The 24599-nt window shown below is 41.1% G+C and overlaps 1 protein-coding gene across 1 annotated transcript in view; it reads left to right on the top strand.

Annotated features, from left to right (window-relative positions):
- Positions 1-11115, top strand: part of KLHL14 (kelch like family member 14) — a 57475-nt gene extending 46360 nt beyond the window's left edge. Inside the window, exons 4-8 of the mRNA XM_066330481.1 lie at positions 583-661; positions 6781-6971; positions 7135-7293; positions 10008-10165; positions 10646-11115. Coding sequence (XP_066186578.1) covers positions 583-661; positions 6781-6971; positions 7135-7293; positions 10008-10165; positions 10646-10786 — 728 coding nt within the window. The 3' untranslated portion in view covers positions 10787-11115. The remainder of the gene's footprint in view (positions 1-582; positions 662-6780; positions 6972-7134; positions 7294-10007; positions 10166-10645) is intronic.
- Positions 11116-24599: the final 13484 nt, after the last annotated feature.

The raw sequence follows: 24599 nt of genomic DNA, 5'->3' as shown, positions 1-24599 counted from the left end.
CCCCTTCGATGCACATCTGTAATTCCTTTTTACTTACACTGAAAGTACATGGTAGAATAAACTATCCAGTGCAAACACTGCATATGCCATGCTGATGGCTTATGCAGCTCCTGGTTATTTGCACAATGGGTTTTTGCCATGTTCCACACAGAGATGATGTAAGGAGAGAGAAAAGCACGTGTTGTCCCTTTAATTTTTTTACCTGACAAAATTCTAGTCATAAAGAAGATACTGTGGGGATGTCCTCTTTGGGCAATAATTTTGTTTAGTGCTGTGATTTATTGTGGCTGTGAAAATACCACAGCATGTATAAGTAAATTTAAATACACATTTTCAAGACCTTATTACAAAGACCAAGAATAATCGCTATCTGCTTTTACTGGTAGTGACTGCTAATTCAAGCCTTGCAGTGCCCCATCTGTTGAATTATTACTGTACACGTAGTGTAATCATGCATTGTTGTAAAAGGGGGAACCCTTCATAAAAGGTGTCAACTTGTGAAGTATATGTAATATATATTACAATCATGATGTTAAATACATGAAACAAACAGCTGAGTGTCAAAATAATCTATCTTTACAGGGAAACACAGTACAAACTTTGTTAGCCGATACGATCCCAGGTTTAACAGCTGGATACAACTTCCACCCATGCAAGAGAGGTAAAAACCTGCTATGTGCTTTTCAATTTCTATTTTCTCATTCTAGGAACAGCTGAGGTTTGGCTTAGTTCTGGGAGTAAGGAGGCCTACAGAAGTATTGAAAACACAGATAAAACTGCAGCATGCAGTTGTGGCCCATTTGTCTCCTAATTTTTAAAACTTTCCAAATTCAGAACTCCAGATGCCAAGTCCTGCAGTGCTAACTCATGCAAAATAGCCATGGACTTTATGCAATTACTGGTTGCCTGAGTACGGTCTGAAGGATTTCCCTGAAGTCTCCATAGAGTCCTGTCATGTTCCCTGACTGAAATGTCATGATGAGTTTGCAGTAAACAAGCAGTAATTACAGTCAGATATTTTAGAGGCAACTGAAACTTTCATATGTTGACTCCATCCTGTTCCACCACACCAGCTATGAAAAGCTCTTCTGAACATGTCTCCACTTGTCAGAGGACTTTTAATCCTAGGTGGTCTTTGAGTGAAGTTGCTGTCAGTAAATGCATATTAGAGGAGCTCGTGTTTTAATCTTGCTGTGCACCAAAGAGCAAAGGTGGATGTGGACTTGAGCAATGACTCGTAAAGATGATGTAAATTGAACTGTGGGTCCCAAATCCTACCCTGACAGGAAAATATCCCGTAAACCTGAACAGAATTGTGCATGTTTGGTAAGAAGAATCTCAAAGGTAGAACATCCAAAATTACAGTGTTAACTGAAGAAAACATTCAATGTCCTTCCTTCAGTTCAACACCTATCTTCTCATGGATGCCATGCACAAAAGAGCTCACAGTGTCTCCCTCAAATGCTTTCTTTACTCCATGGCACTATTAGAGTTCTTCTGGTTTTGGGTTTTTTTTTTTTTATTGTTGACTATCTGCACTATTCAGGTGTCTGGCAGTCACAGATATATTGAATTCAGTGCAGCCTCATGATTCAAGGTATGTCTTATGAGATGCTTGGAAATATGGCTGTCTTTTCATATTTCCAGGGGTAAAATGTCAGTCAGCAGAATTTTTGAAGGATCTTTGTCCAAGATTCAGTTTGATTGACCTAAGTCCCTACTTTGGCAGCACCTAGCCTTCTCCCTCATTCCCACCAACCCTGTGAGATAACCTTCACAGCTGTGGTTGTTTACTTTAAAACAGAGGGATACCTTCCCCTCTGATTCAGCTTCCTAGAGTGAGTCACTACCAGTTTAGGTGTTGGCATGGGGGAGACAGGAGGTGAACATCAGATTGGGCATTGCCGTGCAAGTCATCCTTGCTGAGTTGGGAGACTGACTAGGAGATCAGCTGATGTTTCCATGGAGCCTGGACCTCTTCTGTGGAGCCTAATCTAAGTCCTGATACCCTCTGGGTATCTCCAAGCCAAATTCCTGTGGGGTGCTGGCAGCTGGCTGAGCAGTTGGGTTTATTTGGCTGACAAACTACAGAAAGCAGAACTAGGCAGCTGAGGGTTGGAGAAAGGAGGCAGTAGGAATTTTTTCACCTCCACATTGTCCAGTTGTGTTTCCCTGAAAAACCATGTGGCAGGTGACTGGCCTTGTGCTTTGGTGTAAGCTGCTGCCTTCAGCCAAGAGGCCAAAACTCAGCTGTGCCCCGTGCTCCTGTAATAAACTGTAATGTATGAACACCACAGCTCCTTGCAGAGGGACTGGAATACAATGGTCCACTCATACATAGTTCCTTCTGCAAGGGGCTTTGCTATGACAACGTTAATTGTCACCTCTTTTGTTCAGGATACAGAGCTCACAGGCTTGCCTGTTGTTTTTCTTTAAAGGCTCCTAAGCATTAGGGCTATTGCTGGGAAACAGAGATTTTATTTTACACTCACTTTCTAAAATGTTTCTGATGGTTTGTTTACTCAGTCCTAATGACTTCCTTAGAGTTTGTACAGCTTTCAGAGGTATGGACTGGCCCAGTTTGTAGAAGATCATACAAATAAGAGAGAGCTTTTATGCAGTTTTCTTTCCCAGCTCCTTGAGTGAGATAAAGTTCCCATTAAAGTCACCAGGCTATTTTCCCCCTGCTAGGAGTACAGGGTCATGCCCTGTCTCTGCTGGCATAATGCAGGCACCATTGACAAGACAGACTGTTAAATGGGTTTTTCTGAGTCATTATGGTCCATCAAGTCAAAACCTATTTAGGAATTTTAGTCTGAGAATAATTGGCTGGATAGACTATAATAGCTCCTTTGAAATGACTGCCAGGTAAATGTGGGATTTGTTCACAGGCAGTATATTCTCAAGTCAAAAATCTGTATGAAATATTTGATAAGTAAACTTTTATCTCACATGCCAAAATCCATATCTGATTGATTTTACTGTGTGAGCTATAAAGAAAAGTCTAATCCCATTATGTATTCAATGTCGCAAGTATATTTTCTTTAAAGCTAAGTTTGGTTTCTTTTCACTTGAAGAACATCTCAAATATAGATGCTTTTGAAAAGTACGTACTATTTTCAGGAGTTTGTTGTTTAGAGAACCAGCAAGTGACTCATAAGCTTTGGAAACACACCTCTACCTGATGATGCCATAACAACAGGGAGGTTTTTGCAGAACAGTTCAGTTAGACTATGATGGCTACTGAAGGAGCAGTCTTTGTAGCAGTTGTATCTGAACTTGGTGCAAGCCTCAGCTGGACACCCTAGTCACAACTGTTGCACTTTGCCAGCTCAACTCGGTGCTTTTCAAGGTATGTGGAGCAAAACAGCATTTAAAACAACTTGTTTTTTTCTTACATTCTGGATTAAAAATTTTTGTTTGAAGACCAGCAGAAAGCATGGCATGGTACCAGGTTTTGAAGAAGCACAAGTCAAAGTGGGAAGTGAGTAGGTCAGTGTACTCGTTGAGACTAAGTGAGCTCAGAACAGGCACAGAAAAAGAGATTAAAAAAATCACATTTTACTTTTGTCTTTCACTTTAATAATAGTAATGTCAACCCCTAGTAAGATTAATTTTTTTAAAAAAAAGCAAAGCATGCACTCTATAAGTGGCTCTGAAATCAGGTCCAGATATTGCGACAATCAGTAACAGCACTGGTAATTTTAAGCCTCAGACTGGTAGTACTGTTTGGTGTTTCAGGGCATAAATTCATCATGTGTGAAAATCATGAGGAAAATCTTCCCTTTTATATGTGTATACTTGAAAGAAGGAGTTGGTTGGGTTGATGGTTGGGTGAAGGGGTGGGGAGGAGAAGCATTTAGGAGACCAGTGAACATTGAGTACTTTCAAGTCCTGAAGAAAATCACAAAATAATTGTGTTATTGTCCATATCCTGAAGTAAATTCTGGTTATCTGATTAGAATGGATAGTGTCTTCTCAGTATTGAGGGGAAAGTTTTCATTCAAAGATTGCTGTATTATAGTTTAATCTGAATCATATTTTACAGCAGTTTAAAAGTCATCACTTGACAGCATGCCTTTGCACACTGTAACAGCATGCCCTTACACGCTGTATCATTGAAAACTAAAAAAAACCCCAAAAAGCTTAAAACATTTGTGACAGAAGCTACTGAGTTAATGTTCACATCCAAGCAGAAGAGTGAAGTATGCTGATGCTTTCATTTTTGCTCCTTATAGTGACACTGTGTGGATGAAACCAGGAGTACACATACAGAATATCATCAGTGAAATCCTAGTTAAGAGAATAACGCATGCAAGTTGTGTCCACCTCTGTTTATTAAACCTGAACTAAAAAAAAAAAAAAAAAAAAAAAGGAAAAAAGAAAAGGCAAAACATGCCGAGAGCAGTTTGTTAACGGGTTCACCAGAGAAGGTGCACAAGGACAAACGAATGGATGTGGGAGCACGTTCCGGCCTATGCAGGCTCTCATGTCTAATAGGAGGTGACCTCTCCAGCTTTTTCCTACTTTTGAGGGCAACTGTGGGCTGTGTTACCTCAGGCCCATCACATATTCTCAGAAAGCTTATACACACTCGACTGCCTATAGCACCTATAACCTCTGTCAAATTAGAGTGAAATCAGTCAGCAGGGGTTTTTTTAGGAGACAACAGTAGGCAGACATGGGTACATGTACAGTATAATCAAATTAGCTTTGTTTCCATAGAATATCAGGCTAAAAACATAGATGCACAATTTGCTGTCCAACCATGCAGAGCAAAATATGCCATCAGCTTCTATCTGCCCACTGACAGATAAATTAAATGGTCTTTTTTAATTCATCAGTTGATTGGAGACATTTGCCAGTATTCCTGTCCTCCTATTTCCACGGGTTTTTTCAGAAGTCTGCCCTGTGGTGGAGTTCCCAGCCCCAGTCAGAAAGGGGTTCTGTCCCATACCATCCAAGGTGCCCATGTGAAGGCAGGGTGAAAGTGAAGAAGTGAACAGGAGGAGTTCTGTGACCCTGGCTGGTGAGGATCCCTGTCAGGTGCGCACCAAATGCAAAAAGTAAGGTCAGAAACCAGCAGTGATGCATCAAATCTATTCCCTGAATGCCCAGCCAACCCTGCTGTTTCCATGGCTGTATCTCTTGGTGTCTGCCTGACTTCTCTTCCAACTTATAAATCACCAGCCAGTCTCAGACACTTCTAACTAAGAGAGAGGTTTCTCCAGAATGTTAAAGGATGCTACAAATTTTGTGAAAATAGGTAGCTGTGCAAAAGAGCAAGGTCTTATTCCTGCCTCCACTGAAGAAAATGCTCCTGAACATGCCTGGCTACATGTCAGGTTAGGGACAGGGCATACCAGACTTTGCTAGCTCACCTGATGATGGGATGGCTCTTGGGAAGCCTGCGAAGGAGATGGACATACCAAAGCTGTTCACTGAGGATGCTGTGCTCTGTGTGTACCGCTGCTCATCCAAATGCTTTGCAGTTCTCTGCAGGTTCAAGTCCTTGATGGTGCAGGTGACCATCAAGGCCCCAAGATTTAGTGCATAATTCAGGAGTGAAATATGCAGCTGCTCCCAGATTCAAATTAAGGCATCTGGGCAGAAACCAGAGTGCATTGAATCAGCCACAGAGCAGGGTTTGGCAAGCTACAGCCACACTTCAGACTGCCTGCTTTGCAGGAGCTGTCAGAGCTACACTTTGCTGTGCCTGGCCTGCCTGCTCATTTCTGGGCTCCCACATCATTCTGGTTTCACCCAGGAGAAAATTTTATGTTGGGGACTGAGGACTCTTGTCATTCAATATTTTGTACAGCTCTTCATTCTAGCCCAGCTGTGTTCTTTTGCAGTTTTCTTTCTCATGTTATTGCAGCTTGAAATTAAAGGTCTCAACTCTAGCAAACATTCCTACTGCTGAATGATCCAGGGAGCTTTCCCTGAAAGTGGATTACCCCAACCAAAGTCTCTCAAAATCACCTACTGCTCAATTTTTACTTACTCAATTTTTAGCAACAAAAATTCACCATTAATTTTTGAGGCATGAGGAAGACAAACTAATAAATGCCCAAGTCTCGCCAGAAGACTTAATTCTTTTCCTACACACCTGAGTTGCACATCAAAGCAGACAGGTGGCTAAAACTTTTCTCAGGGTTAGTTGGATGGAGACAGATCTCATTTGAGTTAAAGGGTGGAAATGTAGTGTTGTGGCTAGCATAAGGAAAGTTGTTCTATTTGCAGTACTGCAGAAAGAAGAAAAAAAATGATAATTGAAGAAAAATTTTGATGATGTGGTTCTCCTAGTAAATTGGGAACAATGACCCTTGAAGGACCATAAAGAAAGTGAATGTCAAGATAATTTATTATTGTTACATTATGTACCTCATTTTTCACTTTGTCTTACTGAGTTGTTATACCCCGTACAAGGTAATGCCCCATACATTAATGAGCACCTTTTTATCTTTCATGGATGTGAAAAAGCAACAAACAGCTTTGAAAAGGGGTATTTCCTGGCAGTTTTATGTGTGCCTAATTGTTTTGACACAAAAAATGAAGTATTTTTTTCATGTGGAGTATTGTGCATTTACTTAGCAAAGCAGCCACAGTCTCTAGGAGAGCTGCAAGCATGTGAAGCTCCTGGACACTTCTCTCTGTTGTAGCATTTGAAGGAGCAGCTCTCTCAGTTCAGGGAGTCAGCTGGAGAGGGGAAAGAAATGTTTGACACGGCTAATTGGTTTGTTGTTGGCTTGTTTTGTTCTGTTCTGCCCTGTCCTCCAGGAGAGCCAGTTTCTACGCCTGCCGCCTTGACAAGAACTTGTACGTCATCGGTGGAAGAAACGAAACTGGCTACTTGTCCAGCGTTGAGTGCTACAACCTGGAGACAAACGAGTGGCGTTACGTGTCTTCATTACCACAACCCCTGGCAGCCCACGCAGGAGCCGTTCACAATGGCAAGATATACATTTCAGGCCAGTGTCTTGAATAATTCCTGCTGTATGACAAGAAAACCAACCCAAAACCACCATAAAAAATCCCAACAAACCACAGAACCCCAACACCAGAGAGCCAAGTTCCAGCTGCAGCACAATGTTTTTATTGATATTAATTAACTGATGTGTATTTACTTTGCAGGAGGTGTTCACAATGGAGAATACGTCCCCTGGCTGTACTGCTATGACCCTGTGATGGACGTCTGGGCCCGGAAACAGGACATGAACACAAAACGAGCAATCCACACTCTGGCTGTAATGAATGATCGACTGTATGCCATTGGAGGAAACCATTTGAAAGGTCACGTTTTTAATAGCGAAAAAGTATCTCAGTGTCCCACATCTCTGATAAAGAGTATTTTTGTTTGGACAGTCACTGTTAAATACATTAAAAGCCAAGCAACACAATTTAACAGGACACTTGAGCCAGCAATTTTAAAAACATTTTATGCAAATTATTTTAAAATTATAACAGTACATTAAATATATGAGTAATGAATGCTTTAGATAATAAAAATGGGAGCTTCCATTACTCAAAGGCATGGACAATTTGTCATTACCAAGAATTCAATGAAACAAACAGATTATTCTTTGACCCAAAAGTACCGGCAATATTTTCCTCTGTAAATCATTTTCCAAAATGTGCAGTTAAAGAGAGCTTTATTCAGAGCAACACACAAAAACAAGCTCCTGATTTAATGAAGAGGAAAAAAAAGCAAACTTCCAGCCATTAAATATTAGGACTAGGCTCTTTAAATCCCTTTTTAGTATTAAATGCAGCTTGCTTATTATAATCCTTGTTTCCATCTTTTGTAAAGGTCTCATATTAAAATAACTATTGCTTAGGAATCTGGTATTTTTATCTTAATACCTGTATATCATTGCTGTTAAAGATGCTTCTTAATCCGGCCACTCAGACAAAAAGCACACCTCCTGCTCCTTTGTCCTGTGACAATATTTGATAGTTTATGTTCCTTTTTTTTCTTCTTTCTCCTTTAACATTTAAAACCAAAAAAAATAATGACCTCCCAACAACAAAAAAGAAAATCATTATATAGAAGAAAAAGTTAAAAAAGGTGTTAACTGCCAGTAAGACCAGGTCATTTCTGACTCCACTCCCTGGGTCTCCATGACTCTCTAAAGCCACATGCTGCTTTTGGAGATCTGAGTGTCTGTGGAACATGCAAGGGACAAAGTCCCAGATGTAAATTTTCCCTGATAAATAGTGCATAAACCCCTGCAGGCACATTCAGTGGTGCTGTGCCTTCACTCCCCACTCCCAGCTGTGATAGGTGTTTATGCACTGGACCTTATAAGGAGAGGAGGGTAAAAGCACCTTGCACATGAACACCTGCAAATTTTGTAGGTTTCAGTGCTTCACAGTGTTGGCTTTTCCTCCTACAAAAGTAAAACCTGTCACAGCTCTTCTCAAGCTAAAGCACATGCTTTGGCTTGCAAAGGCTTGAATTGCCTCTATTCTGCCACACTCTTTTTTACCCCACACTGTTTCACCTACTTCTGATAAACCTTGCATTTTTGCCTCTACTCTAATTGTTGCCCTGGATGCCTTTGTTATTCTTAAACTGCTCACTGTTGTGAGAGGTATTTAACATCCAGGCTGCTGGAAAGATGTGGCTGTCTGGTAAAAAGACTTTTTGGGAAAAAATGGTTTTCTCCTATACAGTGAAACAAAAGGAAGAACTGCAAGGACAGGGAGGAGGGAGGGGACTGAAGTGTGGATGAAATGTCACAAATTATCCACTGGCAGGGAATAGCAGGGCTCCATGGCAAAGCGCTCCTTTGTGAAGCTGAACTGTGAAGTAGTGTTAGCTGTGCATTTACCACATCTCAGCTAGTCACGTGCATAGTGCAGTTTGTTACAGAGGTTTTGACAGGTTCTGGGTGCACAGCAGTGGCCTTTTTATGGCCCCTTGAAAACCTTAAAGCAGAAAATAACTATTTCATATTATTATGAATTATTTCATATTATTTCATACTCATTCCAGACATAAATAATATTCGAGCAAGCACTTGCGAAGTGCTGATATCACCAAATACCCTTTTCACAGAAAATCTTACTTTGTATCATACCTTGAAGAGAAGACAGAAGGGTTCAGAAAAGCACTTCAGCATATTAAGAAAGGCATGCTTTTACTGCAGTGCTCTGATAAAGAAAGTAGTTTGAAATAGGGAATTGCCTAAATATTAGAGCAGGAACTGGGACTCCTGTATTCAATGTCTGTGTTCAAATCACTTAATTCATATTAACTGATACAGCTTGAGAATCTTGAGCTGAGGCCCCTCTGCTCTTTGGTGATCAAATAGCAGCAGTTGCTTGGAGCATTTTCTGGCCTACCAGGGAAAGATGGGACCACCATTTTTGTGGTCACATTTTTTTGTTACCTTAAAGACTTTACCCCAGCTATGTGCTTCAGGGTACACCTTAAATGAGCTGGAAAATTGAAACTGGTCCTGCACATCATGTCCATCATGCTAAGCATTTTGTCCCCTTAGAACCAAGTGGCATCAGTTGTCTGAGCTCTCCCTGGACTTGTTAGACATTGATTTCTGAGCAAAATTCAATCTGTTCAATTATGAATAGATTGGATCTGCTGAATTTTGAGATAGACTGCCAGGACAGGCTTTTCCTACATATTCAAACTTGTATTAGTGCTGATAGACAAGGAGGAATTTTGTTTGAATCTGCTTGTGTCACTGATAAGTTATTACTGAGTATTTCTTGATGTGATCAGGTTTTATATGGACTCGTGATTTGTGGAAGAATGTAGAACTAACAGTAAAAACCTTCAACAGATTTATTTGAACTGAAATAACAAAGCATTCATGTTACAGAGGTTGGCTTAAATGTATATGAAAATATTTTCTAGAAAAATATTTAACAATTATTATTGTAATAATATAATTGTAAATGTAATTTAATAAATTTAACAGTAAAATATGTAAGAAAACAGCATGTCATAACACATGTTCTCTTTTCCTAATGCCCTCATCCAGGTTTCTCCCATCTTGATGTAATGCTTGTGGAATGCTACGATCCAAAAGGTGACCAGTGGAACATCCTCCAGACCCCAATTCTGGAGGGTCGCAGTGGCCCTGGCTGCGCAGTCCTTGATGACAGTATTTACCTTGTAGGAGGCTACAGCTGGAGTATGGTGCGTAGCTGCTTTCTACAATCACCTTTCTATTCCTTCTGAGTTCTTGTGGCCAGTCCATACAGTATGAATATATGGGATGGAGAGGAGAGGGGAATTAGCTATAGCAGCAGCTTTGGGTTAGTTTTCAGCTTATGGAGAACACGGAGTGTTTCTTCACCTTTGTGCTTCTCTATCTAGATAAGTCGTTATCATTACACACTATTCACAGATATGGAGTAATTTAAAATCAGAAGGAATTTTGAAAAAGTGATTGATGGGACTATATGATTACAGCTCTGCTTATGAGGTGCTTGTAAATGAGACTGATTTTCAGAGGCTGGTTACTGACAAAACCAAAACCTCTTGAAGAGCTTTTAAGTTAGAGTGACCCCGCATCACTTTCAAATACCTTTAGAGCTGATGCGTGACTTGGATTTTACCACAGCCACATTTGACATTTTGACATTTTGACACATATGACATTTTGTTCTACTACAGGGAGCCTACAAATCTTCTACTATTTGCTATAGTCCTGAGAAAGGGACTTGGACAGAACTGGAAGGTGATGTTGCAGAGCCCCTTGCAGGACCGGCGTGTTCGACTGTGGTGTTGCCAGCCTGCGTTCCGTACAACAAGTGATGGGCCAGGAGCACTGACACGAACACTGAGTGCATTTGGGAAAATAACGACGGGTGACGTAAATATTTTATTAGAACAGAATTCTTGTTAAAACAAAGCTACCATAATTGACCCCTCATTCCATGTTTATGCTTTAGGAGCAAACTAAAAGAAAAGAAAAACCAAGTGTTGTCCCATCTCAGATAGGTGCCGGTGTCTTATGAAGCAAGAAGCTAAAACACTCTGAACATTACATGCTGACAGACTGCCATTTCAGACTGATTTAAACTTTTCCTGCTGCAGAGACACTCCTCACATTAAATTTAACTTAAAAAAAAAAAAAAAAAAAAGATGGCTAACTGTTCAAATAGAGCCTGAAGAGACAAGATCAGTATTGTGCATTGTATTTACCTGCATGTGATCTGTGTTGAAGTCATGAGGATGTTGTTTTCATGAATGTTTCAGAATTCAAATAGTGAAAAGCTCACACTGCATTGCAGAATTGTCTCCTCCTCTGTAATCCTAACCTACAACTACTTCATATGCTCTGCAAGCAACACAGCATCAGAAGATTATAAAAGGTAAAGAAATATCATTCAGTTTTTGCACAGCTTGGCAACTAATACACTCTGCCTTCAAAGTCCCCATGTGCAAGTGCAGCAGAAAGCAGACTACAATGAAAGCTATGCTTTACAGAGCACTTCTTGCAATAGCAGCTTAGGGATTAGGATCAAATTCTTCTAATCACACTTGTGTAAAGTCAGAGTCATTTCACTGAAATCACATGGAATGACTGGTTCTGCATTAGTATAACAGAATTTGGATCCTACAGCTTAAAATCTGGCTTTGTAAAGTAAGTTATTTCTATGACCACTTAACAAAGCACCAGAAACCTTACTTACTTTTCACTGACCTGTTAGATATCAGCATCTGTGCAAGTTCTTTCCAAAGTCAAGAAGACTGCATTTAATCATTAATTTATTGCTTTGGAATCTGAAATGCTCATGCACATTTTTTGAGAGACGCTGGTAAGTAGTTAAAGTAGTCCTGTGTGGTTGATCTTAAGATGAGCTCTGAGAGGGTTTTACTATTGATCCAAAGTAATATAAGGCTAGACTTTCCACTGCCTTATAGCCTGTGTGATTATTTACACATTGCAAAGCAAGTTCAGAATGCTTCCACACAGGACCAGTAGCATTTAGGACTTGCTTCATGAAGTCATAGTTGCTTGCACAAATCAGACTGACTACATGTTAAGCTTATGTCTTTCTGTCCTGGCTTTGCAAAAGCAGTGACAAAATCTGAGCCAGATTATTCATCACCTTGCAGTTAACAGACATAATCATCTGCACCTCATTAAAGTATGTGCATAATTCTTCCACTGTGGTTTACTAGTGCTGCATCCATTATTCTCAGGACCATCCTCTTTACTGGTGTAAACTGACATTGCTCCATTGAAGCCAGTGGATATACTTTATGTCAGCTAAATATCTGGCCTTTAATTTGCCTAGTTTTACCTGGCTGCACCAGATAAAAGGCAAAGGACACTGGGATCCTGCATTTTCAGCCCTGCACATATGACAGGACTTAATGCTACTGCATTAAGTAAGGACCAGGCAGCTACTGGAGGTTGGTTTCTGCTGCAGAGGCAATAGATGGGAGAAAGACTTCATTATTTGCTTTGCAAAATAGAAAAAGGGTGAATGTACACAGAAATTACACTATATATTGATGCTTGAGAGCAATATAAATAACAGAGAACAAATATCATGGGACTGTTTCTCCCTGGCATCAGTCCAGTTTTATTGCAACTCCCTTGCTTGCAGCAGAATTACACAACTTGTAAAATTGGAGTAATGCAGAAAAGACTGGTACCACACAAATGCAATAATCCAATTGATGAGGTAGCTGCACGCCTGGAAAAAATGTTTAAACAAAATAATTATCTGAAGATGCTAATATTTGAATGTGCCCTTGGGGAGTTTTCCAGTGAGCATCACTAAGGAACTCATAAAAGTGGAGTGTATATCCTGAAATCTCCATCCATTTCTCCTACATAGTGCAATCTTAGTTGGTTTTGTATTTATTTATATTGTTCAGATCCAAGGGATTCCTTGTAAAATATATTTGGTGCAATCATGACTTTTTTTTTCCTTTCCTGTTGAAAGTATATAAATACAAATATATATAAAAAAGGAAACTGTTAAGATACTAAATGAGGAAACCTTGTATGACATTTAAAAGGTCTGCCACTAAACACTGACTGTCACCTGTCTCTACTAAAATGTACCATTTTTAAAGGATACTTCTTGTCCTTTTAAATGGTCCCTCTTTTTTACCAAGGTAATTTAAAGATTTATGAGGACTGTATCTAAATCTTTCTATCTATCAGGAAGGCATGACCAAGGAAGAACTGCTATCTAAATAAGTCACACAAAGAATGTAAATTTTGTACAGTACTAGACTGTGTAAATGAAGCTTGCTTGTAGGGGGGAAACTTTAAATAAAACTTTATGTACTAATTCAACTGTCTGCCATATTCCTACTTATAAAGTGTATGTATAAATAATATCTACATTAAATTCTTCAGAACTTTTTTTATCATGTACATGTGTGAACTTCCTTTATTTTCTGGTGTTACATAACAGCCTCATTGTTTTCCAAGTGTCATTGCTCAGTGCTTGTCAGTGCAGTGACTGCAGTAAAACACGGGTCTGTAGTGAGCCAGTCTTCCATGAGCACTGTGCCTGGTCTGGGAAAGCAGCAACTTTTTCCAGCAGGGAAGGGCTCCACTCCTGTGCCTGCTCGTACTGGAGAAGCCACTGCATGCCTGAGAAATGCCTCTGCCTTGTGCTGCTCTCTCTGTTCCTCTGTCCCACAGTAAGTGAAAAGGACCCAGTCTTGCTTTGGGGAATTTAGTGCTTGTTGTGGCAACTTCATACTTCTTCAAAATGTTCCTCCCATGGCAACTTACCCTTCTAACTATGGTTATTTCTGTTCTTGGAGGGGATGTGCTGGCATGGGTGTGCTGTAGAGGAGTTGGGACAAGAGGTATTGCCAGGCTGAGAAGACAAAGTAAAAGCAGAAGGTTCTACCAGGAAGCAGAAGCACCATCAATGCCATTATTACTATTCATGCATTGTTTATTCATACCTAAAAACCTTTGTCAGGGACCAGATCCCACCTTGGCAAACTAGGGAGTGCACTGAGCATACTGGCCCCCATGTTTGTAGCAGGTGTGAGCTGTGCTGGATATCACTAAGATAGCACAGCGAATAGAATTCTTTCATTAATGAGTTTATTTCAGCAGAGGAAGGAAGGGAGATATATGCATTTTTTAAGTAATGTGAGAGAATGATGAAGAAGAGAAACTGGAAGCAGTAGGCTGAGATATTATTTAGAAAGGAAGGGAACAAAGTAGATGAAAGGAAAAAATACAAAACGAGACTGCAAGAGGAGAAGGTGGGAAATTTTTGAGGACCAAGAGTACAGAACAAAACAGAATTAATGAGGAAAGCAAAGATGGTTTTTGAGAAGCACATATCAGAGCAAGGCTGGAAAAAATAGAGGAAAGGCAATACAAAGGGCAGAAGACAAACATAAAAAAAATTCAATAGAAGACAACATGAGATAAACATGAAACTAACTAAATAAGCCCTTGGGTGATAGTATTCAGCTAATCATTTTCAGTGGTCAAGCTGTCAAGCAGAGGGATAAATCAGCAGAGTACTTAGTTGTTGCAGTGTTGAAGCTTTAATGCACAGACTTCAGCACAATTAAACCTATCAAAGAGATGTGCAGTGACCCCTCTCTGCAGGGCCTGGGCTGTGGCAAACACCCAACCATGGCCAACACCTGTGACAACGGAGGAGAGCTGATGCTGGTGGTGGGAAGCACAAGAGCAGGGGAGCTACATTTCTTGGTCCCAGCTGCATTGGAGGGAAGAGCCCTGTTCATTTCTGATTCTCTGATGAGAGTCATCTTGGGGAGCTGGACACATAGACTATTCTATAGTTCTCTTTCTCTGCTGTCCTTCCCCATTTCATCCTCAGCATGACAAACTTGCCTAGGTACTTTTGCAGAGCGGGATTTGGAAAACAATGGATTGGTGACTGAAGGTATTTCCCTGATCTTGAGCTTTGGTCCCATCCACCGGCCGAGAAGTGTGAGAAGGCTGATTTGCTGGTGACTTGCAACCTGTACTCATGCCCTTTAAAATGACAGAGGGCATTTGAAAAATATGCTTTTCATTAATTACAGTGCTGTCTTCAAAGGTACTCTGCACCCACCTCCCAAAAGCTGGCATTGCTTTCCCTCGCCTGTTTGTCCCCCCTTTCTGCTTTTAATACAAGGATATCCTCTGCTAGCTGCATCTGTGAGCCAATTTCTGAGAAAAATCCATGCCAAGCCTCATTATGTGTATTGGTTTCTATTGTATTATAATCACTCATCAATAAAGCACTCTAGTTCCCTTGCTTTTAAGGAAGAGACCATATTTCAATTTAAATAGAGCTTTCTGGTACAGACAAAGGAGAAAGAAATCCCAAGCAGTGCTAAAAGGCCAAGGTAAGTGCCAATGCACACACTCCAGGGCAGTTTTAAGATACACATTTAATTTCTGTTATTAGTGCAGCAGTGGAAAGGAGTCTGTGTTTCAGTCTCTCAGGTCCCAGTACAAGGAAGCAGTGATGGCAGCACTGGAGGTCAGAGTGGTTTGCAGGAAGGGAAAGCACACTAATGAATTCTGGAGGGCTTGTAATGCCATAAAAGATTCAGTTAATCTGCAGCATAGATGTTGATCAGCGAAACTGAACCTAACTCTGTGGACCTTGTCAGATGTATTCTGTGCATGTCAGTGTTCCACACCAATTACAGATTTTAGAAGATGCTCTCATGCAAAACTATGCGCCCTAATATATAAGCCAGCTCAGATGTAACTAAAATTAAAATCTGACTGTGGCAAATCTCTGTGATCCTGATATATGAAAATCCAAATAAATGATTTGTTCCCAGAAATGAAAAATAACTTCAGCAGGAAATTTCAAAATTACTTATGCAGGATTAATCCAGTTCAATGAATGCATCTTGCGTTGATTAATAAAGCAATCCTGAATTGCAAACTAAAACGAGAGGAGACTTCTGGTGCTGATATATTTGTGTATTTCTGAAGCTGGAGAGAAATGCGCACTTGCGAGAGATGTGGTCAACCAGTGTAAACAGAGATTGAATACAAATAGTGATTTTCTAATTGTCTGTCTTCTCCCTGCAGCAGAAAACTACCTTTTTGTCATTGATCTTTTCTTGAAGAACGTAGGTACTATGCTACCTGCCGCACTTTGAATGAGAACAGGGCATCTAACATGATTGTACAATGACTCCAGTTAGTATCCAAATGACATCTGCAGTTTTATATTGCAAAGAAAAAGAAAACTTGAGCTACTTTCTGCTGATTTTCTTGCCACACAGAGTCGAAATGTTGGTCTACTAGCATTAGCTTTTGTGATCTGCTGCCCTTGAATTTAATTGGGCTTAGAGGTGAACAGATACAGGGAACTTATTTGGAAAGTGAAAACAAGGGAAGGAGATTTAAATGAATGTAACATTTTCCCAAAGTTTTTGTCAGCACCTACACAGACAAAAAAATTTGGTTTATTTATTTAAAGGGACCTCGTCATTAAATCTAAAAACCTGTTCTTCAGTTTGAAGAATTACCTTCAACAACTATAGTGTTTTAAAAAGGAGTAGTTAGGAATGGTTGAGGTATTTTGCAATATATCATTAAAATCCTTATGATTTTATCTTTAAAAAGTGGTTTCTCATGTTACCCTTAAACATCTTCCAGAAAATCACACTTGCAGGATCAGATTTGTAAAGCTTCCTTAATATCTAGGTATGTTGTGTGGTATTCAGTTCCTGATCTTTGCAAACTCATTTCCATTTTTGTTTCCTTTTGTGCAAAATAATGCAGTTTTCAAAAAACTTTGGCAGACCAAGACGATTTTGTATGAATGGAGGCTGAACTTAAAAGGTACTTCACAGTGAATAGTGAATACCAAGACCGATGATGCTTTTCATAAACACTAACAGAAAAAATTGTTGCTTCCTGTGTATGTAGGCATTTTGCAAAATGTATACAAATATACATGTACATATTTACACCCAGAAAATGACAAGTTCATAGGCCATAGCAAGGACTGCTGTGCCATTGTTTTTGCTAAAACTGTTAACTCAGTAACAGCACTGAAACTTGGATGTTTTTCTTTAAAAACCACCTCTTTAACTGCAAAGATGCCATTAGTCACAGCAGGGAGCATAACCAGAAGGAGGATGTCTGTAACTATAGCAAGAGAGCACATTAAACTGTAGGTCAAAATCACGACTGACTGATTACCTTCAGGGTGAGAGTAAATCTTCAGACTTGCCGGAGTGAGAGGGAGCAGGACTGGCTGGGGCTTGCCAAGGTCATCCCCTGCCTCCCCCACGGCCCGGCAGGGCTGGCCGTGCCCGGCGCGCTCCCAGCAGACATTTGCTGACTCGCCTAACCTTCGTAGCCATGTGTGACGGGATGGAGTAACCGTCATCATCACAAAATCCTTCCTAATGTCTAGCTTAAATGTCTCATTAGTTTAAAGAGGTGATTCCTGGAAAAAAAAAATAAAACCTAACACAGAAAACAAATATTTTCCATAAAATTTAAGTCCATAATTTAATAATTGAAAATTTTCGCAACAGACAGAATCTTCAAAGCTGCTTTTTCTTCTCCTGCTTTCAGTGGAAGAAACAGAACTGTTTAGTCCCACTCTGCAACAGCTTTTTTTGCAAACTCAGGGACTACCAGTCTTCACTTTTCTCTAAGCCTGTGACTCAGTCTCTCCCTGACTATGGAATTTATATCCACCAGCAGTTCTTGTTTTCCCTTTTTAGCTGATCTTCAGCTGGCCCACATCTTCACCTGCACAGTGACCAGGAGGTTTCTGTCTAACTTACAGTAATGCAGCCCAGGGTTGCAATGGACTGAAGCTTTGCAATGAGGTCTTTCCATCCCTAGGAAACCTCCCTGTAACCTGCCCAGGTCACAACAGATCAGACTGATATTTTGGCACTATTCAAGCCAAAACGTCCTCTTACCAGCACTTCCACTGAAGATAAGGATGGAAGCTGTCATCTGGCTGTTCAAGATTCAGTTAGGAAATCCAATAAACTTTAGTAAGTGGAGTTTACATACAGGACTGTGTAAAGATTAATTGACCTGCTGTAAGAAAGTGTGGCACTTTAATCAGTGGCTGGGCACACTGAAAAAAAATAAGGAAGTACTGATACTGATGTCTTTTAATCTCTTTTGCTTCTTCTAGTGGAATAAAATGAAAGATACTGGTGAAGACTTATGTCTGGCACATCATCACCTCTTGTGAGTTATTCTCCAAGCATTCACTTTTGCCATGATATATTCCAGTGGTTTCAAGAGCTGCTGAGCACTTCCAGTACCTGAACTGAAAAGATATATTTCTCCAACAATGGTCTGTTTTGACTAGCACAAGGGTGTTGTGCTCTGGATCACCTCCACTTGTTTTTAGGCAGTTGCTCAGAGCAATTATTTCCACAGATAGATGTATTCATGCTTCTGAAAAACATCACCTCTCCTGCTTGTCTTGTAAAAAATGTCATTGGACATCAACTTCAGTTGATTCCAATGTGGATACTTACTCCATCCCTGGCCCAATAGTTCAGAGTTTAATCAGAAAACCTTTTGTTGCAATCCTTAGTGACACTGGATCTAGTAACTAAATCTTAGCATTCAGGGTTGCAATAACACTGTCCATTCCTCTTGCAGTGGAGAAAAAATCCAAAGAGCTGTAACCTTGGTCTGTAAAGTGAACTGTGTATTAGACTCCATGCCTAGTCCAACCCAAAGCAACGATGAATGAAGCTTTGGACTAACCCACATCCCAATCACTACAAACACGCCACTTCCATGCCAGCCCATCGGGCAGACCATGGGCTGTGTGGCTTCGCTCCCTCCTCTTTTCTCCATTCCCTGGAGATATGCAACAGTTCTTCCAAATGCCCCCTCCCTGGTGTCACTCTTGGTTCTCCCCAGGCTGTGCTCAGCCCTGCAGGACCTGCCGTCACTCATGGATGGACAGCAGGGCTGGCAGTGGCCATGTGTCAGGGACTGCCACTGTGCCCTGACCGTATCCCTGTTTCAGATGAAGTAATTAAATGATGTTGCTTTGGGGAATTAGCTGTGCAAACATTTTAGGACCCAGATGCAGAACAGGATTGACACCCTCATACTTCACCAGAGGGCACTTACTGATAGCTATGGAGAGAACTCACAAAATCATTTTAAAGACCTGAACAACACTTAACAGATAAGAAAAAGAGTTGTCATTCTGTCCTTATTGGTTCCAATTAGAGGATGAACTGTCTCTGTTTTCCAAAGCATGTTCAATTTTGAATGGGTTTCTCATGAGCAGTGGGCTACCATCGGTAAATCTCATTTTGACAAGTACTAATTATGGACAACGCAGTGGCAGACTGTAATCTCTGTCATGAGAGCTATCAACAGGGATGCAGCGAAGGCTTTAACAGTGGGTGGCAGTACTCTGGGTCAAATTAATCACCACCATAATGACAATGAAATCAGTAGAGCTTTGGGATGTTAAGTTTGATAAAAGAAGCCATTCTGTTCTCTGTCTGGCTATTTACATTAAAGCTTGGCCTCAGCTTGAGCTAATCCTTTGTCACAGTGTTCAGGGCTGGATTTTTTTGGCATGGGGGAGAGAGAACAAAGAGCAGTCCTCCTTGCAGAAGAAATGTTTTCATGTCCAGGTCTGAGTGACTGAAAATGGATTACCTAAGTGTGAAGGAGACAGCCCCAGATTTGAACAGGCTGCTGTTTTGAAGCACGTGAAAGGACTCAAAAATATAAGTGGAATTTTGGGGGGCACAGCATTGGAAGTGTTGATGTGCTTGAAGTCAGTGCTGTTTGGCTTTGGATTCTTGTAAAAGAGCTTTAGGAAGTGTAGTTTTCCTCCTTTGCCATGGCCACAGGTTATCTGAACAAGTACCCCACTAGAGCATGATGTAGGAACTGCCAAAGAGAGATGCAGTGAGTGCAGACACAGCTAAGAAAAAGAAGATTCTAGGAATAACCAGGTGAGACAATTTTGCATGTAATGATGCTACGCTAAACTGTGTCAAATCTGAACCCAAGTCAGCCTTGCCCTACAGCTATGGACTCGCTCACCATGAGTGCTTCATGGTGCTTAATTCTGCTTTAGATACATGTTTCATGCTCTGCTGCTAATGGCAGTTTCTATACTACCGAGCCTTGGAACATTCCCCAGCAATGTTCCATGTACCAATGCACAGGCTGCCTCCAGACCCACAGAAGGGTACATGCAGGAGCTGGACAGGAGCTGCTGCCTTCCCTGACAACTCTTCAGGCTTCACATCCCAGGCAGTGGGGCCCAAGACACTGGAACACCTCCTTGTTTAGCCACACAGGCTTCCCCCATCCCATCATGTCCCCCTCAGGGTTATTGCTCCATGTTCTCTGCATCTTCTGGCAACTTAACAAATACTGCTTTGATGAGGGTGGTGTAGCCCAGATTTTTATCTGGGTCTACAATAGAGAATTTTCATTCCTACACCCACAGTCCCATAAAAATGGAAGAATCAAATGTAAAACAGTGTCTTTCCATTCACCTATTTAGTACTAGACTGGTTACAAAAATATATAAGTACTCTAAAATCCAAATAAACTGCCAACCATCCGTTTTTGATCCATTTTGTAACTGTGCAGAATAATCTGTTCTTTTATTAGAGTGGTTAAAGGAGATTTAGAGGGAGGAAAAGAGCATGGTGACTTCCAAGGCAAGAGTGAGTGATTCAGTGCAAAAAGGGTAAATTTCATCTGCACATTCTTAACTGCGAGGACATTCTGCACATCTCAGGAGTGCACTAAGTGGTGCAGTAAACCAGTAAATTAGAAGAATGTAAATTCTTTAGTAGGAATTGCACGCAAGGGAAAAATGCTTCCTCATGCTCATATTTGTTTTCATGAAAATAATGTACACTCTTCCTAAAATCATACTGGTACAGAGCTGAGTAAGACATCAAAACCAGTAATAGATATTACGCTGGACTAAGAAATGGCAATGACACAATTATCTTCTATGTTTCTGATGATCACTGTGATAAAGCCAGGAGCTGGAGTACTTAGAGCCAGCTTGTAGCCTTGTAGCTCCCTTTCCCTCTCACTCTGTCTGTCTTATTTATCTCTCATTAAACTAAATTGTATTCTTATTGGCTGACTGACCTCTGATACTGTTATTAATTGATTTATATAGTGCCTTTGCATGCCTCAAGGCACTTCAGAGAGTTGAAAATATATATAAGGATCACTTCACCAATCACCTCAGTGCAGCCACCTCTGGGCTGGAAACTGGTGCCCACTGCAGTGGCACTGGCAAGAGTTTGGGTTAGAAAAGAAGGCAGGGTTATAGAACCAGCACTTCTAGAAGTTCTACTGCCAAGCTGCTGCCTTGCTATCAGAAAGGAACAGTCAAAAAACTTTAAGAAAAAATACTATTTCTGGCAAATAATGAGTCAACAGAATATGTTCAAAAGCAAGCTTGAGGCAAAATATTTTCATGGTGAATTCAGTGCCCATGGGCTGTGGCAAGGCCTGTGCTTTTTCAGGAGGTCCTGAAGACCACAGAACCCCCCATGGCATTGTTTTCTCAAAACTTCTGCCCAGCATCAGCCTCCTTGCAGCACTGACCAACTTCCCTGCTGCCTCCCACGTGCAGGTGCAGCATGTCACCACAAGCCTCACGGTACCCAAAGGGCTGCTGCAGATGCTGCCATGAATAAATGCCATGTGTAGGCTTAATCACTGAACAGCTACTGGGAGCCAGCTCTGGTGCTCCCTCCTCTCACCATGTCAGGCACTTGGGAAGTTAACAGGGATATTCAGAGAGGAGGCTGGGGCTTCCCAGCTGTGTGAGCCTTGTTTAGCTCAGGACCTAAAGCATCCCAGACAGTGTGGGATGGCTGCTAGCACCACGGCTACACTTCCTTGATGCCTGTAGTGTTATGAGTAATGAAGAAAAAAATGTAAAACTAGGCGAACACACACATAGTGGGTGACCACCCTGACCAGAAGGGCTGGCACACACCAAAGAAAGGATGCAGATCTTCTCCACAGAAGGGCACCCAGCTCTCTTTCCCTTTCCCTCAGAGGTGACTCCCAGCACCACAGCAGAACCACACCTCTGGTCCCTGTCAGCATTGATGCCATTTGGTTCCCAAATGTGGCATGGCTGTAGCTTTTCTGTATAATAGCTTGAGCATTCACAATAAACATTTTTAATACTTTGCCATCAATCACAGATGAGAAGGCTTTGTGTTTTTTCACAATATTATAGTTGTGTCTTCATTTGAAACATCTGAATGCCTCTAATTAAAAAAGAAAAAAAAAAAAAAAGAAAAAAAGAAATCTTTCTGAAGGTGCAAACATAACAGAGAATATCAGAAATCTCCTTGATTATGTTAGGTCATTAAAGCTACTTAGAAAAATGCTTTATATACATCTGAATGTTTTGAACCCTTCCCCATTAAAATGAACTCTGAACATGAAAGTGTGCACCCCTTCCCAGAGCAGAATTAATTTCACTAACTCCATTAACAAGCAGGTCTGCTCTCGTCTTATCTTTCAAGAATTCTCTACCTGATTGCATTTATGTTCTCATTTAGCATCTCAAAATGGGCACTTTCTCTCAAGAAGGGTTAGTGCATGACTCACCCGCTTAGTTAATCTGACTAATTAGCATACAGTCACCCATTAACAGCATTAGAACAACAACTGTAGCTCTCACTACCTCACTGTCTGGAAAACAGACCTCTTTTAGTTTGCAAGGACATTGGTTGCTCCCTGTCTTTTGACAAGTGTAGGGTTATTTATCACACCGGCACAGGATTTGGAGATAGTCTGGAAGGGGTGATATAATCCTTAATATCCTGCAAAAACCCTCAGCTCATAATCTTTCCTAGCAACTTATTGAAAATTATTCTAAAATTAAGTCCTTAAGTCTGCAAAAAACTTCTATGACATCCAAGCTCTTTTTCCATCTTTACTGAAAGAAACCAATGGTGGAAATTAAATAAGTTTTTCTGATGTGTGATAAGTCACAATAAATGTATCAATATTAAAATGTTTCATACTTCAACCATTCACAGTGGGTTTGGACTTATTTACCCCAGCTATTCTAGATGTATCAAGACAGAAGTAAGATTTGTGGGTGCTTAGAAGAGTAATTTTCTGGGAAGCATGGCTTGCAAACCAGGAACATTTTTATTCATGGAGGTGCTGCTGGGAACAGCAGGTTAAAAGACTGAACTAGGGAGGCAAAGCCAGCAATTGCCAGAGCTCCTTAAGAAAACTGCAGAGTGCCCAAGGTACTCAAGGAGATTTACACACACAATTTCAGCCTGCCCCAAATAGTCTGAAAAGCTGTAGGACCCAGATAGGTGTGAATTTCTATTATTTATTTCAAAGGGCTGTTCCCGGGAAGCCTAATTTTGGTCAGTTAAATGCCAGGACAGTTAATCTTTCCACTGCTGCTCACCACACCAGAAATCCCTATCATCTAACAGACTTCCCCTGTGCCACCAGCACACAGGTGAAACCCAACTATGCCTTGACTCACTTTCACACCCAAGGAATAAACCTGCAGCCTGCTCTGCTACCTGCACAGTCCTCAGAGCACGTGGGGAAGTATGTAAACCCGTCTGCTGTTAGCATGAAGCTATTGGATGCTGGTGTTTGCCTGGGTTTTTAAAGTGAGGCTGGCTTTGTGGGGTGCCTTTCAGCCAGCTCTGGTGCCTGTAAGACCTTGAGGTTTTGTAACCTCTGTACCTCGCCTCCTCCTCAGCCAGCAGTGAGAAGTGGCAGACGTAATAGTTGGAAACACAGGTTTTCAACACAGTATCACAAACTTTAGAAATCTGAAATGCTCAGTGGACCTGCAGGTTTTACCTGATGGCAATGTCACTGTTCACTGGCAAAACCAAATCCAATCTTTGGCCAAGATCAGGATGGACTGTGCCTGAAGTCGTGCTGAGTGAAGTCTCTGTCTGCTTTGAGGAAAAGCTGAGCCACAGATCCTCTGACCAAAGATCCCTCACAGGAAGTGATGCTGCTTGTACCCCCCTCCTGCTGTGCAGCCATGCCTTGCCACTCATAATGACTGTCCCTGCCACAGCTGGGACTGAAAAGCAAAAGCTTCCTGGCACAGATGGAACAATGCCAATGTCCCAGGAATCTGAGTCAAATTCTGGTTTCAAAGTGCCCCTGATGGTACCAACAAAGATTTCGTCCAACTCACATTAGCAGTTAAACTAGTTTCAGGACCAGTGGAGGGCAATATTGCTTTGGCTTCCTTGAATAAAGGGATTGAGGCACCAGCTAGGGCACAGAGCTGCTGTTTGCAAGGCAAAGCCCTTACTCTGGGCACAGAATGACACTTTTTTTGCTCCACAAGAACCAGCCCCCGGTGTGTACAGCCTCTGGAGTAGCAGCACCGCCTTGTGGAATGCCTCACTTGCTGAACACCAGCTTGCTGGAGAAATTGATTCTTTCGAATAGACACCATTCCCCCAGACTCCTACACAGGGAAAGATAGAAGTGGAAGCAGCTCCAGGGTGAAACAGATTCTCTGCACGTACCAGTACTCTTACAACTTCTGTTGTTTTCCTCATTAGGAGCTTGACTCAGCATTCAAAAATTTTCCAGTTCTGCATTTACCACAAGTTCATGTCTAAGTAA

Source organism: Sylvia atricapilla, chromosome 1 (assembly GCF_009819655.1).
Source record: "Sylvia atricapilla isolate bSylAtr1 chromosome 1, bSylAtr1.pri, whole genome shotgun sequence".
Lineage (NCBI taxonomy): Eukaryota > Metazoa > Chordata > Aves > Passeriformes > Sylviidae > Sylvia > Sylvia atricapilla.
This window is presented reverse-complemented; position numbering and strand designations above follow the sequence as displayed.